General features: G+C 52.5%; 1 protein-coding gene across 1 annotated transcript in view; it reads right to left on the bottom strand.

The window, feature by feature from the left end:
• Positions 1–18,546, bottom strand: part of FANCA (FA complementation group A) — a 33,707-nt gene that overhangs the window by 2,381 nt on the left and 12,780 nt on the right. Inside the window, exons 16-39 of the mRNA XM_054296116.1 lie at positions 17,734–17,829; positions 17,603–17,662; positions 16,799–16,887; positions 16,329–16,389; positions 16,188–16,237; positions 15,068–15,144; positions 13,750–13,854; positions 13,127–13,269; positions 12,242–12,312; positions 11,103–11,202; positions 9,308–9,507; positions 9,085–9,181; positions 8,390–8,566; positions 7,361–7,434; positions 6,746–6,874; positions 6,241–6,307; positions 5,876–6,048; positions 5,508–5,613; positions 4,661–4,720; positions 4,113–4,217; positions 3,369–3,481; positions 2,602–2,737; positions 1,533–1,595; positions 310–415 (exon numbers count right to left, since the gene is read on the bottom strand). Of these exons, the coding sequence (XP_054152091.1) occupies positions 310–415; positions 1,533–1,595; positions 2,602–2,737; positions 3,369–3,481; positions 4,113–4,217; positions 4,661–4,720; positions 5,508–5,613; positions 5,876–6,048; positions 6,241–6,307; positions 6,746–6,874; positions 7,361–7,434; positions 8,390–8,566; positions 9,085–9,181; positions 9,308–9,507; positions 11,103–11,202; positions 12,242–12,312; positions 13,127–13,269; positions 13,750–13,854; positions 15,068–15,144; positions 16,188–16,237; positions 16,329–16,389; positions 16,799–16,887; positions 17,603–17,662; positions 17,734–17,829 (2,458 nt within the window). The remainder of the gene's footprint in view (positions 1–309; positions 416–1,532; positions 1,596–2,601; positions 2,738–3,368; positions 3,482–4,112; positions 4,218–4,660; positions 4,721–5,507; positions 5,614–5,875; positions 6,049–6,240; positions 6,308–6,745; positions 6,875–7,360; positions 7,435–8,389; positions 8,567–9,084; positions 9,182–9,307; positions 9,508–11,102; positions 11,203–12,241; positions 12,313–13,126; positions 13,270–13,749; positions 13,855–15,067; positions 15,145–16,187; positions 16,238–16,328; positions 16,390–16,798; positions 16,888–17,602; positions 17,663–17,733; positions 17,830–18,546) is intronic.

Here is an 18,546-nt window from a genome sequence, read left to right as displayed (position 1 = left end):
AGAGCCCCACCTCACCCCTCCTGCCCCTGCAGCAGCACAGGGGCTGCACAGCTTCCTTCCAATAAATGCAGGTGGTGCTCAGGGGTGGTGACAGCAAGAGAAGGAAGTTGTCCCCTCGGGCTTTCTCTGCCTGACAAGGCTGAGTTCAGGCACTCCTGACCATCAGCTGGGACTGCCATACTCTGGGACGGGAGCAGGATGCTCTCAGCTTTCACACAAGTGGTTTTTGTGCAGCTTCCAAGGGCCCAGCAGCCCCTTCTCCCAGGGACACCCCAACCAGGGATGGGTCACCCTGGGGACAGGACTCACCTCCCTCTGCTGGCTGGAAGAGCAGGGGCCAGGCTGTGCCCCTGCCTCGCAGGCACTGCAGGATCTGCAGGGACCGTTCCAAGGAGGTCTGGACATCCACTCCTTCCTGGGGGTCAGACAGGAGAGCTCTCCTTGCTCCTGGGCTGTGCTTGCATCAGAGCAGGGAGGAGCCCCCACAAGGGGCTGCACGTGAAGGGCTCTGCCAAAGGACCCCGGGAATTCACCCCAAATCCTTCCCTCACCTGCAGCCTGGGTTCCCCCAGGGGAATTGGGCACCCGAGCAAGGCAGTGCCCTCCTCACCAAGGGCTGAGAGAGGGCAAAGCTGCACCATGGAGTGGTTTGGGTCGGAAGGGACCTTAAAGATCCAATGCCACCCCTCTGCCATGGGCAGGGCCACCTTCCACCAGCCCAGGCTGCTCCAAGCCCCATCCAAGCTGGATTAGCCAAGAGGCCCCTGCACATCCTGCACCCACCCCATGGAGCAGCCCTGTCCCCCCTGACCTCTCTGGTGACATGTTCTGGGGTTATTGTGGGGTTTGTTTTCATTACTCATTTCAGTGCATTAACCCCAGCTCTGCCTGCCCAGGGCGTTTCTCTCCTCCCTGGCCCTTTCCCCAGACTCTCCCAAGGGCAGACAGAGACCAGGTGGTTCCTTGTGCCTGAATCTGCTCCCTGAGCCCATCTGGGAGGGGAGTCCCCAAATGGCTGCACTGCACAGCTGAGGTGACACACAGGGACAGAACCAAGCCCCCACAGGCAGCTCTGGAAGCAGCCTGTCATCTCCGCTCCTTCACAAACAGCATGAAACCATTTGGAAACTGCTGTTCCTCCTTCCTGGGCAGCCCTGCTGCCATGCAGTACCACACTCCAGCCTGAGGAAAAACCTCATCTGACAGATGTGAGATCTGCACAGAGGCTGAGTGAGACACCAGGCTCCTGCTCTACCTGGGAGGTGAAAAGTCTGAGCAGCAAACTGGAAATAATAAATCATCCAGGAGCAGGAATAAAAGCAGTGAAAGGGGAGATAACGTCAGGGAGAGAGGAAAAGGCAGGATTAATCTGATGGGAACAGAAGGGCTTTCAGCAGCCTTGTCTGGGGTGCTGCTGATCCCTTCCTCCTGGCAGAACCGGCTCCCAGCCTCCCCACAAAGCATTTTTGGGCAGCAAACCAAGCTGATGAGACACATCCAGTGCCAGCAGAGTTCCCTGGGGCTGAGCTCACCTTTGGTGCTATTCTGGCTGAGATGAGATCCAGCAGTGAGAAGAACAGCAGGGCAACCAGGAGCTGCAAGGAAAAGAGGCTGCCTGTGAGTTGTGATGGTGACTTGGAACTCGGCCTTTCCATCAGGGAATTGAAACATTTCACCTTCCAGGTGCCTTCCCAGCCTGGAACTGATGGACCACAGACCCCAGGTACCCCCAGCCCTCCCACGGCTCTCACTGCCCCTGGCAGGAACTCCATTCACCCTGCAGGGATTCTGGGAGCTGCAGATATTCCCTGTGTGCTCTCAGTGACACCAGCTCCTGGCTGGCACCTTCTGGCTCCAGCCCAGCACAATCCCACAGGGAGGGGAGCTGCTGCCTGCAGCAAGGAAACCTCCAGAGCAAGCCTGAGGTTCTGCTTCAGCACTGTCACCTGTGTCCCTCTGGCACAGGGACACCCCCAGGCTGAGCTCTGACCCTGGCTCTTCCCTGGAAATCAGCAGGGCAGCAGCCCAGCTTCCTCCTCAGCAGAGCCCTCCAGAGAATTCCCTGCACTGAGGTGACAGCCTGAGCCACCTCCTGCCCCACACCTGGGCAAACCCTCAGGAAATCTCTCTGGGAATCCCAGCACAACTTCCCAGAGCCCTAAAATGCCTGCACTGCTGTCTCACAAACTTCTGCACCTCCTCAACTTCCCAGCCAAGAGCTAAAATCCACGAGGACTGCTCCTGTTGGAGGGAGAGGCAGTCCTGGCACCATGGACTGAGCTCTCCCTCTCTGCAGGGCTCTGTCCAGCTCCAGTTTTCAAAGCAGCTGTTGAACAGCCTTCACAGCCTTCCCAGGAATCAGAGTCTGAGGTAAAAGTTGAAGCTTGGAACAACTTTGCCTCGAGGATAAGAATTTAGCACCTGGCAATTTACAGGCACTTTTATCAACTATCCAGCAGCAAGATTTCCCAGCAGGGGTTACCAGGGGTGCAGCACCATCTCAGGACAGCTCCTCTGAGCCAGAGACCTCCTGTTTGTGGCTTTCAGGTGCAGAGGGATGAAATGAGAGCAGAGGGATGGACGGGGTGCCCCCAGCCTTGCCTGCTCTGCCCCAGTGCCCAGCCTGTGCAGGGCCTGTGTCCCTCGTGGTGAGTGCTGCAGCAGGGCCCCGTGCAGGAAGGCAGCTGAGAGCCAGGGCGGGTCAGAGGCAGGGAAAGCTGCTCCTGAGCAGAGGAACCTGCAAACAGAACAAACATGGCACGGGATTGCAGGGAAAAATGGGGAAAAGTCCTGCTGGGAATGAGGAGGAAATCGGGGACTTGGGTAAAGGTGAAAACTGTGACTGGACAAGAAAATAAATCATTCCCTTCATTCTGGAGAATGATGCTACATGGAGACAGCTGTAAAAAAGCCAAGGCCTAGAAGCAGACAGAAGCATTCTCCAATCCCTTTCATCAGCAGTGACTCCACACTACAGCAGCATGTGATCATCACCTGCCACAACCTGCCAGGAGATCCTCACACAAATTCCCAATTCTGCAGAAAAGCTGCAGGGCACTGACAGTGTAGGGAGAGGCACAGGAGGAAGCAGCCAGGGAGCAGCTTCAGGAGCCCAGATCCCCAAATCCAGGCAGCAAAGGGTGAGGCAGCTCCTGGAATGGCTCCAGACCGTGCCGAGGCTCTGCCCGACCAGGGCTCTGCCTTCAGAGATTCCCTTGTGCTTATGGGGAGCACTGTGACCCACACCACACACAGGGCCAGAACGAACCATCCTCACCCATTTGGAGTGAGAGGAGTCTGTCTGTCTGTCTGTCTGTCCTGGCAGCCTCAGCCCACAGAGCAGCTCCTGCCCCATCCCTCACACCCACCTGGTGCCCGAGCTGTGCCAGCCCCTCAGCCTGGCCAGTTCTCCTGCAAGGGGACCCCCAAAGAGCCTCTTCCACTGGCAGCAAAGCGCTGGCTCCAGCCTCGGCCACCAGAGCTGGGGACAGAGATGGGAACAGCAGCATTAGAGTGGGGGGCTCAGTGCTCACAGTCAGGTACAGCCAGGCACTCAGGGAAAGGGGATCTTCCCCTCTCCCCAGTGAAAAAGCCCAAGCTGTGCATGCACACATCAGAAATGGGAGAAATTTCACACCCTAGAAATGCAGAGGGTCAGTTGTGACCATGGTCACACCACAGTGCCCTGGGACTGCTCTGCAGGAACAGCCAGAATCAGAGCTGCTCCACAGGGTGATGGCCAAGCTCAACACATGCACCAAAGCATGAACCCCTGTGGAAAACTGCACACAGGGAGTTATTACACACAGGACAGGGAGTAAAACCTGGGGTTTGGGGCAGTTTGGTTGCTTGGATGTAACAAACACCCCACACAGTGCACCAGAGACCAGGACAAACCTCCCAGCTCCACTCTGACACAGCCCCTGGCAGCACCCAGGAGCCCAGGGCTGGGATCAGAGGTACCCAGGGCTCAAAAACACCCTGGAAACACAATTTCCAAAGGCTTTGAGGGTTGCTGTTGAATGTTACACGGGTGGATATTGTTTCACACCAGCTCCCAGAGCTGGAGCAGGATTTCCCCCAGCTCAGAGCCCCACAATGAGATCAGTCACCGCTGCAGAGAGGAGCACCACGGGACACTCGGTTTGACACGTGGCCAGAGCCTCATTGACCCCTTCTGCTGCATCCTCACAGTCCAGGCTGGCACTCAGCAGGCCCTGCAGGAGGACAAGGGACACGATGGCTCCACACATCCCTGTGTGCTGCTCCAATGCATCGCTGAGCTGTGGGAACTAATCAGAGACAACTGTAGGGGTCAGCACGGCCCAGCAAAAGCGACATCAACAGCAGCTCCTCCCCGCACGGCTTTGCTGCGTTGTGTTGAAATTCTGCTCCAGCACCGCCTCCTCCCGCTGCTCCCCCTCGCTTCCCCGGTTCCTGCTCCTCTGGGAATTTATCAGGAGTTCTCAAAAGGAGGGTGCCAAGGAGGAGAGCTCCTCTGCACCCCGTGTGCCAGGAGGGGAGCTGTGACAGGGCCAGCAGGCTGAGGACAGGAGCAGCAAAGGAGGAGAGCTGTGACAGGGCCAGGAGCATGGGACAGGAGCAGCAAAGGAGAGCTCTGTCAGGCCCAGCAGGCCGAGGACAGGAGCACATTACTTACCCTGAAGAAGTGAGCGGTGATGTCGAAGGACAGCGCGTAGCCCCTGGAGCTGACGTTCTTCTGCAGGAACACAAGGGCAGGGAAACAAAATCAGCAAAACCATCACTCCCTCCCCTTGGAACAGGATTTCCTGAGAGCATTTCGGGGCTCAGCCAGCACAGAGGAACCCCCTGGGACTGGGGAGCATCAGCTGAGCTGGTGGGAGGTGGTTTGTGTGCTGGGCTGGCAGCCCCTGCCCCAGGGTGCAGCAGCAGATGGATCCAGTCCTGGGGGAACAGAGGCTTCTGGCTGTTCAGGAGGGCCTGAAGGGGCAGCCAGGATGGATAAATAGAAATCAGCTCTCCATGGAGCACAGAGCAGGCTCCTGAGGGACCTGCAAGCCAAACAACCTCCCAGAGAACTGCAGGGATGTCCCTGGTGCTTCTCAGGAGGATGGGGAGGATCTCACTCTACAGCAAAACAGTTCAAGGCCCTGGCATGAGGGAGGGATGGGAGAGGGGCTCGTGCTCAGCCCCTCCCAGGCCTCCAAGAAGCACTGTAAGACTTTCTATAACCCACTTCACCAAACAAAGGGGCTCCCAAGGATTTGCTCTCGATAGTGTCAAATGGCACCACAATTCCAAATGAAGTCACAGAATCATGGAGTGATTTGGGTTGGAAGGGACCATGGGCAGGAACACCTCCCACAGACCAGGCTGCTCCAGCCTGGTCCTGAACACTTGCAGGGCTGGGGCAGCCACACTTCTCTGGGCAGTCTGGATGTGACCTCCTTCCCTAAATTCAAATTTAATCTTTATCTGGAGCACATTTAGCAAGGAGCAATCGCCATTTGGCTCACAGCACCTACCAGCTCAGAGTTCACAAAGCAGAAGAAGCTGTCACAGTCCAGCACTGCTCTGTTCCCTCTCCAGCACAGGGTGACCAGGGTGGATGCAGGGAGCCCCAGCAGAACCCTTGGGCAGGGAAGGATGAGAGCTGGGGTTACTGTCAGGGGGACAATCAGCCCCCAGGAGGGAGTGGGACACCCAGGGCAGCCCAGGATGGCACATGGAATAAGCACACAGCTAATCCAGTGGGTGCCAGGGAATGAGTGCCCCTTGCAAGGCTGTCCCCAGACATGCAGTGTCACTGTCCCCTGCTGTGGCAGCAGAGGGGAGGGCCCTGCACAGCCCAGCCTGCCCTGGAGGCCTCCCCAGTGCCCAGTGCTGCTCTCACCTGCTGTGCAGCAGCAGCTCCTGCTGCCTCCAGAGCTGCTGGCCCAGGGCAGATCCCTGCTCTGGCTCTGTGCCTGCCAGCCTCCCCTGCAGCAGCTCCAGCACCACGGGTCTCTGGGCAGCTGAGCAGCCAGGGAGCAGCTTTGGCCTGCACCTCAGCTCCAGCACCAGCTCCTGAACAGGGGATGGGGAACAGTGAGGGCCACACTGCACCAGGCTGCTCCCAAACCCCCTCTGTTCCTCTGGAGCAACCAGAAAAACCCCTCTCAGTCCCCACAGCTCAGCTCACAGCTCACAGTGAGCATGAGGGGGTACTTTGGTCAGGTTCCAGGACCAAACAGCCACCCCAGGGTGTGGAATCATCACCTGCAGCCTGCAGAGGATCTCGGGGCTCAGCGACGTCCTCGAGTGGGCACGGCCCCCCAGCTCCAGCCTGAAATTGGGGACAGCTGGGGACACATGGGGCACTGCCCCTGCTGGCCCAGGGGGAAGCACAGCTCAGCACAGCCAGGTGCTTCACATGGACACAGAGCTCAAACACTGTGCCATAAATCAGCTGTGGCTGGGACTGAGCTCTGAGCTCTGAGCTCCCTGCTGGCTCTGCAGCTTCAGCCACTCCCTGGGGGCACTGCTGCCTGTCTGGCCACACAGAGCTGAGCACAAAGTCAGCTTTAAACACACAGCCAGACAGGGCCCCTCTGAGGCTGCAGCCCCAGAGCTCTGCCACCCTCAGCAGGGCCTGGGAGTCACCCAGGGCCACCTCCCAGGGCCCCTTCCAGCAGAGCAGAGCAGCAGGGAATGGTGTCCCCAGCCCCAGGAAGGGACAGCTCCCAGGGCAGGAACCAGCACGGGCAGGCATGGCCCTGAATACCTGCGTGAGGAGTCCAGGATGGCGTTGAGGATGACTCCACAGGCCTTCTCCAGGTCTCCATCACAGCCACCAGCAGCAGAAGGTGCAGGGAGGTACCGCTGATAGATGGCCCAGCGATGGAAATCCTGTCTGCAGTGGGGAAAAGCAGAAAATGTTGGAATGCTGCCCTTCCCTTGATGCAGAGGGAAGCTCACACAGCAAGAGTGGTGATGTGAGCTCAGATTAAAGCTCCAGGTGAGACATCAGGAGTCCTCCAGCAGACCCCACCCAGCTCCCCCAGGGTCAGGGGGGGTTTGGGACAAGTGGCTTGGAAGGGCTGCACGTGCAGGGTGAGCCCACAGAACCATGGCATGGTTTGGGTTGGAAATGACCCCAAGCCCACCCAGTCCCACCCTGCCATGGCAGGGACACCTTCCAGCAGGCCAGGCTTGCTCAAGTGAAAACACACACACCCCTCATCCCAGCAGGGCCTGAGCTCAGCACAAACCACAGCAGGCAAAGGCATTTGTACCCTGCAGCACCTGCTCATTTACTCCCTGATCCTCAGAGCTTTTCCCTAATTTTGATGGGACACTCCTGTGCCATTCCCTCCCCAGCAGAGCCCCTGGGCCTCACCTCTCTGCAGCAGAGAGAATGTCCTTGTCAGGGCACACCTCCAGCTCCAGCAGCAGCCACTCTCTGAAAGACAGCTGGGAAAGCCAGGATTCAGGAGCAGGGAGGCACAGCAAGGGAAAAGACTCGTGCAGAGCAGGCACCAGCACAGAACCCACTCCACTTCATCTCCAGACACAGCCCCATGTGGATTGAGAGACGTGAAACAAGAGACATCGACCCAAGGAAGTTCCTGTGCTGTTTCTCTTATTTAAAAAAAAAAAATTAAAAAACCCTGCTGGCCCTCAAAACTCCATGGGATCCCATAAAGGCTGTCTCACACCCTCACCTCCGACATCTCCAAACACACTCAGCACCTCCAGGCCCAGGCACCAGGACGAACTTGTGTGTTATTAGAAATGAAGGCAAAATGAGCCAAGCCCCTCAGTCAGACTGGGTGGGCACCAAAGGGAGGATGGAACCCAGGGTGTGCCAGCCCTGGACACTGAGCCAGGCACCAGGAGCCATTCCAGGAACACCCCAAGCCCTCTGCACAAAGACAGACTGGTTCTGGAGGAAGTAGGTTATAAAAAAGAGACTCTGTCAAATCAGAGACCTTGCAAGGGTGGTACAAAGGGAAAAGCTGGGATGGTTTGAGCCAGGCTGGCTCAGGGAGTATTGCCATTACACACAAAGCACCAGAAAAGCAAGGATTTCCAGTTGTTTGCCTCTCCACCACTCCTGGGAGAGCAGAGAAGGAGCAGGGTGATGGACAGGCCTTTGCTCTGCATTCCTGGCTTGCCAAGCCTTTCCAAGAAGTAGGACACAAAAGTTTTACCTCTGGTTTCCTCTCTCCACCTTATCATCCCCATCAAACAGCAGCCAGCCCTCATGACTCAGCTGCCAGACAACTTTTCAGGTATTCAGTTCTCACTATCAGGCACCCAGTTCTTACAAGAAGCTTTTGATCACCAATAAGGAAACTTGCAAAGGGCAGATCTAAAACAGTGAGAGAATTAGAGGGTGAATGTGGGTGACAGAAAAGATTCATACCTGGAATGCCTTTTCCTTCAAGAGCTCCTGGAAGGCTGCTTGCCTCCACAGGCACAGGCTGGCTCTCCTGTAGCTCAGAGAGGGGCAGGACAGGGAGCTCCAGCTCAGGGCACTTTGGGCCTCCTCACACAGCACTGCCCGAGCCTCCGAGCTCAGCCGTGGCACCAGGAACTGCAGCTGGAATAAAACAGAAACAGCAAAAATCCTGCAGCTGGAATAAAAACAGAACCAGGAGGGGCTGCAGCTGGAATAAAACCAGCAAATCCTGCAGCTGGAATAAAACCAGGAGAGGCTGCAGCTGGAATAAAACCAGGAGGGGCTGCAGCTGGAATAAAACCAGCAAATCCTGCAGGAAGGACTGCAGCTGGAATAAAACCAGCACATCCTGCACCTGGAATAAAACCAGGAAGGACTGCAGCTGGAATAAAACCAGCAAATCCTGCAGCTGGAATAAAACCAGGAAGGACTGCAGCTGGAATAAAAGCACAGTGTCTGCCCCAGAGCCATCCCCAGAGCCAGCTCTGCTTGTGTGCAGCTGCCCAGGGAGCAGAGGCACCCAGGGCTAAGAGGAGAGGGCACACAGATTCACAGATTTATTTCTACACTGTTTTCTTGGTGAGAGTGACACTTGCACAGGGACCTGGGCTGAGACTGAACTTTCTCACAAGTTACAGCAGAACTTTTTCCCCTTTCACCTTTTTAATCAGGCCAGGAGGGACCAAGGCACAAAACTCTTCACGGGAGCAGGATGAAAACTTGCACATCAGGTAAGCTGCTGCTGCAGTGCAGAACCTGGGAGGGAAAAGGAAAGAATTCCATTGTCTGGTGGGTTCAAACACCTCCAAAAGCTCTGGAAATGCTCCAGGGGAACATCCCAAACACCTGGGGGAGCAGGGATGGAGGGGATGCCCCACTCACCTCAAGCAGAAGACAAAGGATTCCTCTGTCCTGCACACCAGCAAGGAGCTCCAGTACTCTGAGACAGAAAGGGCCTTGCCAGGAGCAGCCTGAGAGGGCCCAAAATCAGCCTCCACTGCAGGAATTAGGGCTCTGCATTCACTCAAGTGGATCACAAAAGCTGCCAGCCCCAAAATGTGAGCGGCACCAAGGGAAGGACCCTGCGAGGCAAAACACGTGAAGAGCAGGAAAGATATTTTTGGTAACTTTGTAACATTTCATTGGTAAAATTCTCACCTTTTGCCTCATTGTAACATTTAAATTTTTGTATTTGACACTGTAATACTTCACTTGTATTATTTTGTAATTACTGTAATTACTTCACTTGTAACATTTTGTACCAAAACACTTTTCTGAAAAACCTTTTTGTGTACCAAACCACCTTTCTAAAAAACCTTCTTTTGTACCAAAACACCCTTCAGAAAATACTCAGACTTAGTGAAGGAGCAGAGCATTGTTTCTGATCTCCAGCAGTGCAGCAAAAACTGAGCAGGGTTAATAAGAGACAACCCACAGCAGAACTGGAGGTTTCTGTAATACAGCAACCTGAAAGAATTCACTGTAAATTCAGGTTTGGGGATTCTCAAGGCTTTTTTAGCCTCTCTGACAGCTAATTTCATCTATCAGCCTGTTATTTTCACCCTTGCAATATCACAGGGCAAAGGAAATAAACCAAGCATTTCTTTAATAACAAACCCATGCACTGCTGCAGCCCAGACAGGGGTATCTGAGTTTTATTTTTAAACTTTTACAACTGAATTATTCAACGTGGAAGCTCAGGAGTGAAGCATTCTACCATTTTTCTTTTGTCTCTTCCCTAAACTTGCCTATTTTAGCTTCTGTTCAAATGTCTCAGAATGCATTAACCTTCCACAAATAATGTTTCTGTAGGGAAAGATTCTCCTCGTGTTCCTGAGGGCAGCTTCACACCCCCTGACCAAAAGAGGGGTTTTTTGAAGGTATTTATTTTTTGGAGGTATTTTTTCTGGAGGGGTATTTTTATTTTTTTTTTTCAGGGTTTGTGGGTTTTTTGGGGTCTTTTTTCAGGGGTATTTTTGAGGGGTATTTTTTGGAGGGGTTTTATTGTTTTGGAAGGGTATTATTTTATTGGAGGGGTTTTTTGTAGGGGTATTTTTTGAGGAGTATGTTTTGGATTTTTTTTTTGAGGGGTATTTTTTTTTGAGGGGTATTTATTGGAGGGGTATTTTTTGGAAGGGTATTTTTTTTAAGGGTATTTTTTTGAGGGGTATTTTTTGGAGTTTTTTTTTGGAGGGGTATTTTTGGAGGGGTTTTTTTTTGGAGGGGTATTTTTTGACAGGCATTTTTTGGAGGGGTATTTTTTTGAGGGGTTTTTTTGGATGGGGTATTTTTTTGGGGGGGTATTTTTGGAGGCTTTTTTTAGGGGTATTTTTTGGAGGGGTATTTTTTGGAGATTTTTTTGGAGGGGTATTTTTGGAGGGGTTTTTTTTTGGAGGGGTATTTTTTGACAGGCATTTTTTGGAGGGGTATTTTTTTGAGGGTTTTTTTTGAGGGGTATTTTTTGGAGGGGTATTTTTTTTTGAGGGATATTTTTTGGAAGGGTATTTTTTTTTTTTTGAGGAGTATTTTTTTTTTGAGTGGTATTTTTTTGGAGGGATATTTTTTTTTGGAGGGCAGTTAAGTCTCCCCCCACAGCACAGCCCAGACAGGTCCATGCCCCCAGGTCAGGAAATGGAGCAGGATGGAATTGTGCAGGATTGCTGGCTGCAGAGCTGACCTGGTGATAAAGGAGCTGGCAGAGCCTGGCCAGGAGTGCAGGCAGGAGATTCCTGTGTCCACACATCATCTTCACCAGCAGGGAGAGGCACGGGCCCTGCCTGCAGCACGGGAAACCACAAGCTCATTAAACCCATCCCCAGCACAGCAACAGCTAATTAAAGACTCTCAAACAGCCTGGAGCTGCTCCAGGCCTGTAAACACAGCACAATTATCATTCTACACAGGGCTCACAGCAAGGGCACTTTGGGGTACCTGGGCACAGAACCCTGCAGTGCCCTGCTCACACAAGGATGGCATTGTGGGCATCTCAAACCCAGCTGGCATCTCCCATGGCCAAAGTGGCCTCTGAGGGGACAACAAGGACAGGAGGAGCTGCCTGGGGCTCAGCAATAAATGGGATCACAACACAAAGCAGGAAGGAATTGCTGTGACAAGGCCCTGATAAGAAAAGCCCACCCTCAGAGCAGGCCAGGGGGGAGCTGTGCTCACACACCATTTCCCGGGACTCTGTTTGTCACAGGGAGTTCTCAGCCGGGTTTTTAGCAGTGATTCATCCCCTCCAGGGCAGAGCAGTGCCAGAGAGGGAAGGATGCCCTGGCTGCCCAGGCACAGGGAGGGCAGCTGGGAGCACAGCCAGCTCCTCAGCACGCCCTTGTTGCCCAACAAAGTGATTTTGCACTGACACGCTGCCCATGATGTTTGCAGGCTCTGCTCCAGGAGGAGGAGGAGGAGGAGGAGGAGGAGCTGCAGCTCCAGGGCAGGCACTGCTGCCTCTGCTCCTCAGCCCCCCCAGAGCCCACCCAGAGCCCCCCAGCCCCTGCCAGGGGAGGAATTCCAGCACCAAAGGCATTGGCTCCACTGCCATCCCCCAGCCAGAGCACCCAGCTCTGTTTGGGGGTGTTCAACCCCTGGCACAGAGCACAGAGAGACAAAGGCCACGCTGCTGAAGGGACCTGTGACATCAGAGAAACTTGCTTTATTCACTGCTGTGCCTCAGAGTGCCCTGGTTCTGGGAGTGCAGACACTTCAGCTGCACTGCCAGCCTGCCACTGGGAAGAGCCAGGGTCCCTCCTCAGCCCTGCACAAGGGCTGGAGTTCTGTTATCACCCACTTTGGGTTCTCTGCTCTTGGACTTACCTGTCAGGAGGGTTGAAAGAGGAAGCAGCTAGCAGGGTTTGGCAGAATGATGTCAGCAGGAGATCAACAACCTGAAATCAAAAGCACCAGGAATAAAGCTGGAGTGAAACCCACACTGCTGATTCCTGCTTGCCAGGCTGCATGCCTGAGCCCAGATTTCTGCTTTGTGGGTATTACATTTCCTGACATGAAAACAAGGAAACAAACTGGTCAATGAGATTCACTCCAATCTGTACAGATCTGTGACGGTGTTCACAGGGGTCTCAGGTTGAGGGAAGGGACGAGGATCTGACTCCATGTTTCAGAAGGCTTGATTTATTATTTTATGATATATATTACATTAAACTATACTAAAAGAATAGAAGAAAAAGTTCTCCTCAGAAGGCTGGCTAAGCTAAGAATAGAAAGGAATGAATAACAAAGGTTTGTGATTGTGATTGGCCATTAATTCCAAACATGCACATGAGACCAATCACAGATGCACCTGTTGCATTCCACAGGAGCAGATAATCAATGTTTGCATTTTGTTCCTGAGGCCTCTCAGCTTCTCAGGAGGAAAAAATCCTAAGGAAAGGATTTCACATGAAAAGATGTCTGTGACACAGATCCACTGCCACTAAGGATGGAAAATGAAGCCCATAACAGCCCAGGAATGAGCCCAGCACACAACAAACACCCAGGCAAGGCTGCTGAGGAAAGCCTTTTAGAGAATATCCCCAGATCCCATCATCCAGCAACTTCCAGGTGGTTAAAACACAGGAACGGTCTGTGCAGGGTAGGATGAGGGAGACAAGAGAAATGCATTTCCTGCAGACAAAGCAGCCTCTCCCACCTGCCATGCAGATGCATTTCCCTGCCCAGCCCCACCCAGCAGCTGGAACTCACCCTCTGGGGGCAGGGTGACAGCCCGGGGGCAGGCACGGCCACCCTGACCCGGGAACTGCAAGGAGCAGGCTCGTTGTCCTCGCTGCTGTCCCCCAGGGCACCGCGGAGCCTGTCTGAAACCACGGCCAGCTGAGCTGCCACCTCTGTGGGGACAGGGGCACAGGAGAGCAGGTGTGAAACGTTCACAACCCCCCACAGCAGCAAGAACGAGCAAAATGTAAACTTTATCAATCAGAGTCAAAAGGATGTTAGGAAAAGCTTTAATAAGCAAAAATGCTGGCTGGGACAATGATGGACCAGCATCCTCAGCATTATTTTTTAACCTATACAACTACTAACACACCCCAGGAGCAGTTTTCACACCAGAGGGGAAATTGCTTTCCAAAGGGGGCCCAGGTGAGCCCCGGGAGTGTGGCAGCAGAGATTGGTGTGGTTATCACAAAGATAAGCCCCAGATGAGGCAGGAGTACACCACACATTAACATGTACACATTCACAGCTGGAAGGATTACCAGCTCTGAGGGATTACCAGGTGTCAGCAGCTCCTGCTGTGCCTTTGCCAGCACCAGCCACACTTTATTCAGGCAGGTTTGGGACAGACAATGGGAATCACTCCCTCATACCTTCCCACTGAGCCTGCTGCACCACCAGGGTCCTGAGCTCAGCCAGCTCAGCCTCCAGCTGCTCCAAAGGCTCCTTGGGATGGCTGGGCTCTGCTTTGGAGGCATCTGGACAGGGAGGAGAGGAAATGCACTCAGCAATCTCTGCCTGCACTCTCTGCAGGAGCACAATTTACTTTTCCTGAAGTTCTAACAAAACCCCAAACTGTCAGTCTGCCACACACAGAGCTTTGTTTTTACACTCAGGATGTGCTATTTAATTAATCATTTATGGGCTTATGCCTAGTTGCAAAAAGGAATTAGGTTTTTAAAGGCGAGAGGCAAAAAAGTTTTGCTTTCAGAGTTTTCTTCCCACTTCCTTTAGCTCTGCCCCTCACAGAAACATTTTCTGTCCTCAAGGCTGGGGTCAGAATGCACACAGACATTGCAGCATGGGTACAGCATCAGCTTCTCCAGATGTCCCATGCTACTCTGGCTTCTTGTTCAAGAGAAGGAATAAAAGGAAATTCCTTTTCCCACTAGAGAGAGATGCCAGCAGTGACTGCCCCAGCCCCAAAACCCCCCAGGGTTTGTTAGGCAGGAACAGCTCCTTGTACAGGGGCCAGGAGTGAATCCCCCAGCAGCAAGAGCAGCAAGTGACCAAGGCTGACATTGACAGTGGGGACCATCCCTGCACCCAGCCTGACCTTTGCATTGCGTGCAAACCCTTGGAAGGTGTGTTTGAAGCACCCACTTGCTGACAGGAACAGCACAGCTCATTAAATATCCTCATTAAATATCCTCATTAAATATCCTCATTAAACATCTTCATTAAACATCCACAGCCCTGCCCAGTAAAGCTGCAGGGATGGGGCCCGGGCTCAGCTCCCACCCAAACATGTGCAAAGCAGGAGCTGAATCCTTTCCCTGCCCCTCAGATCTCCCTAATCCCCTCTCAGAGGAGGATGCCAGGGCAGCACAGGAGTCCCTGCACAGGGGATCAGCACAGCAGCTCCCAGCACAGCCATCCCCAGCCCAGGCTGCAGTGCTGATTCATGGAAAGGTCCTGGGGGTGGAATTCAGCCAGCTCAGGCTCAGGCAGCATCTGCAGCCTCAGTACAGCACAGGGCTCCCAGGCAATGCAAAAATCCCACCCAGCAGGGCTGGCAGAAAAAGCCATTGCAGGAGTGAGAATTGAACAGCTCAATACAGCATTAACACCTATTTATATGGATTAAATACCTATTCAGCCATAAATCTTTGAAAATGCTCAATTCAGGAGGGCAGCAGTGGAAAAATTAACACTTCACATTGATCCATAAGTAAATGTTGCATTTTTTACCTTGTAACACCTTCTCTTTCATGGCATGACAGGCTTGCAGGTATGTGGAGTACAAGTTTGAGGGTATTTTGTCAGCTCTGTGAAAAAGAGGAGATTTATTACCCTGCATAACCACCAACTGCCTTTATTAAATAAGCACAAACAACAGCCCTTCTGTGAAATGTAATTAGAGGGACTCTGAAGCATAAAGAGCATCTGAAGCATTTTTAATCATCTGACATGAGGGGCAGAGATTTCTACCCAGAGCTTTCACAGCAAGCACAGCACACGTGTAGCACACACAAACCCAGTACCGTATGTGTTATTAATTAATCTTTTCATGCCTGTTTCATGTCCAGTTGATGTCTAAGATGCCACAAGAGTGTGGGCTGTGGGATGCAGCACTCACAGATGTAAAACATGAACATGCTGAGACCAAGGTGTGACCTCCCCTCTGCAGGGCAGCACTGAGAGCAGGTCCCAGGAGGCTCCCCAGAACTCAGCTGCTTCCCTCACCACTTTAATTTCACTAAATGATGCAGCCTTTAATTTCAGAGCCAGACTGGAATGACAAGGCAGGGCCCAGCACCTCATTTGCAGGCAGTGCTGCAAACATTCCTCCTTCATGAGAGGTTACAGGGGAACTACTGGGTGTAAACTAGAGCTGCCCCTGCAGTGCAGAAAAGCACTTTGAACCATGCAGGCAGGGCAAGCTGGAGTCCTGAGAGGGGCTGTGTCCTCCTGGGACATCACTCTGGTGCCCCGGGAGCATCAGCAGACATTTCAGTCTCATCTTTCACTGCCCCCTTATCCCCTCCCAAAGAGCCTTTCACAGAGGGAGAATTCCTGGGGAAATTTTACATTCAGCTGTGTCCTTCAAGATTTGCATAAAAATGTACCTGGAGCCAGAGGGACTCCTAAATAATGATTTCACAGTGGCCAGAGGACGGATTACACACCTGAAGACTGCACAGATAAACTCCTCCATGCACAGCCTGCAAGCACCAAGCCCTGCCAAGAGGGTGGTTGTAACCAAGGTGTCAAAGCCTCTGATAATGCCTTGTCCTCTGATAATCTGATATCAAATGTCCCAAAAACAAAGCCCAGCAGCACAGAAAACAACACTGGGAGCTCTGAATACCTCTTCAGGGAGTCTATAAAAGCCATTCGTCCATCTGGGGTTTTGGGGAGCTGCAAGAGAGGAAAAGGCAGGGCAGGGGCAAATGATCTGTGCACAAACACAGAGCTGGTGGGAGGGGAGAGGAAAAAGCCAAATACTGACCACACGGGGCCTGAGCAGAGCTGGGAGGAACCAGGAAGTGTAATATGGTCGTCTGAAAATGCTGGGAAATAAACAGAGCAAAGTGTTAACCACGCCAAGGGTCCAAAGTGCCATCTCCACTCCTCAGGAGTTAATTTGGCTCCTGCAAATACAGCATGCTTATGTGCATAACCACAGACAAACCAGGTTCAGATTAGCCAGTGGTTTTTAATTTCTTTCATTTTGCTTTTTATTGTAATCATTTTGGACTCCTTTTGCACAGGGAAATGTGCCTTTTCACTCTCCCCACAAATATCCTCCATTGAGATGACTCCTCAGGATGTGGGAAGAACTTCCCCAAACCTCCCTTGCTCACATCCTCAATTTTTCTTGTTTCCTTATTCTGATTCAGACTTGGCTTCCACAATTACTGTTGTTATAATTATTACTGTTCCAGCTAAGCCCAGGGGGAGGTGAGAAGCACACAGTACCTGGCTTCTATCACAGAGGTTGGGATCTTCCTGCTGCTCTCAAATATCTGAAGGGCCTTTTCCACATCACGGAGAGCCTGGGCCTGGGGCTGCCTCACAGGGGAGAAGGATGTGAGGAACCAAGGGTGATGATGAACTTACCCTTTCTGCTCTCAGTGTGCTGTATGGTGATTCTATTTCAGTTGTACATGTGGGATCAGGACACAGCATCCCCACTTGCAGCCTGTGCCTGCAGGCAGAGGCACCGACACCCCGGGTTCCTCTGCTTTGAGTTGTAACACACCTCAAGCTGCAACAAGTTTCTCAGCTGACAACCAGACCAGACTTGGAAAAATTAAATTAAATCCTCACTTATGCCTCTGAGTTCATCACAGGACTGGGTTTCTTGTATTATATTCAGCTACCCTGCCTCCAGCCTGTATTTCACGTAATCATGAGAGTGAGGCCTCTTCCTCTGATCCAAATGTAGGAAGGAATAATAAAGCCAAACACTTCCTTATAAATTATTGCTGCTACCCAAAATTCATCATGAACCACAGAGTGTAGAATCCACCCCCAAATCTCCTCTGAATACCCACCCTTTGGTCCCACACCACAGAGATGGAGTGCTCCACCGAAAATAATCAAGATGCCTATAAAATGTGACTCCATGAAAACTGGGGAGATCCTGTATTGATGGCCACCAAAACCTCTGGAGGCCTGGCAGCACACTCAGCCTTGGAGTGGCAGCAGGGTTGATAGCCCCAGTGCTTTTCCAGAGGGAAAGGGATGAGCGGTGAGGAATCTGAGACAGAGCAGCAGTACCTGCACGGCCTCCTCGGGGGCAGAGAGGTCCTCATAGAGCCCCATGTCCTCGATGGCCACCTGCAGAGGGCAGAGGTCACAGCCTGCAGGTGGGACAGAGCCAGAGGAGCCCCTCCCTGGGCTGTGCTGACCTGCAGGTCGGCCAGGCGGGTCCTGGCCAGGGTGATGTACTCCAGGAGCAGCGCGCGGTGCTTGCCGGGCACGCACGGGGGGAACATGATGTGCACCTGCAAGGGGACAGACACAGCCAGCTGTCGCAGACATTTTTTCACAGAAATCCTTTCTTTGGGATTGTCCATCTTCTGAGAAGTTGAGGGCCCCAGAAGAAGAATGTAAACAATGATTATCAGCTGCTGTGGAGTGCAATAGGATGCACCTGTGATTGGTTCATGTTCCCATGTTTATAATTAAGGGCCAATCACAGGAGCAAGCTGGGGACAGAGTCCCTGGACACAGAACTTTGTTATAGATTCTTTCTTGCTATTCTTAGCTTAGCAGCCTCTGCAACTTCTCTCTTTATTCTTATTAGTATAGTTATAATGTATTATATATCATATATCAATAAATCCAGCCTTCTGATCAAGAAACAAGATTCTCATCCTTCTCTCACCACCCCAGCGACCCACTCAGGTCGCTGTAATAGCCAGCTCTGCCAGTGCCAGGGAAATTGCAGCTCATTCTCACTGATGGGCACCTCAAACACCCCCCAAAGGTGTCATTGCTTGGTTAAGGATACATCATTTTCATGGCAACTGACATAGTTCTTCCCAACTACAAACAAACAAAATCAGCTAAGTGCTCAAACTTAATTCCATGAAAGGAATTCTCCCCATCAATAAAATCATCTTGTCCTTCCTTATTGCAGGAAGAAAAGGGTTTGAATAATGAACAGAAGTAATGCAATTGCTGTGACAACATTTCTAATGAGCTGAACCTGCTGACAG

This window comes from Melozone crissalis, unplaced genomic scaffold (genome assembly GCF_028551555.1).
Source record: "Melozone crissalis strain CALT ecotype California unplaced genomic scaffold, PUWL_Pcris_2 ptg000007l_1, whole genome shotgun sequence".
NCBI classification, from domain to species: domain Eukaryota; kingdom Metazoa; phylum Chordata; class Aves; order Passeriformes; family Passerellidae; genus Melozone; species Melozone crissalis.
Note: the sequence above shows the minus strand (reverse complement) of the source record. Positions and strands in the feature narration are given on the sequence as shown.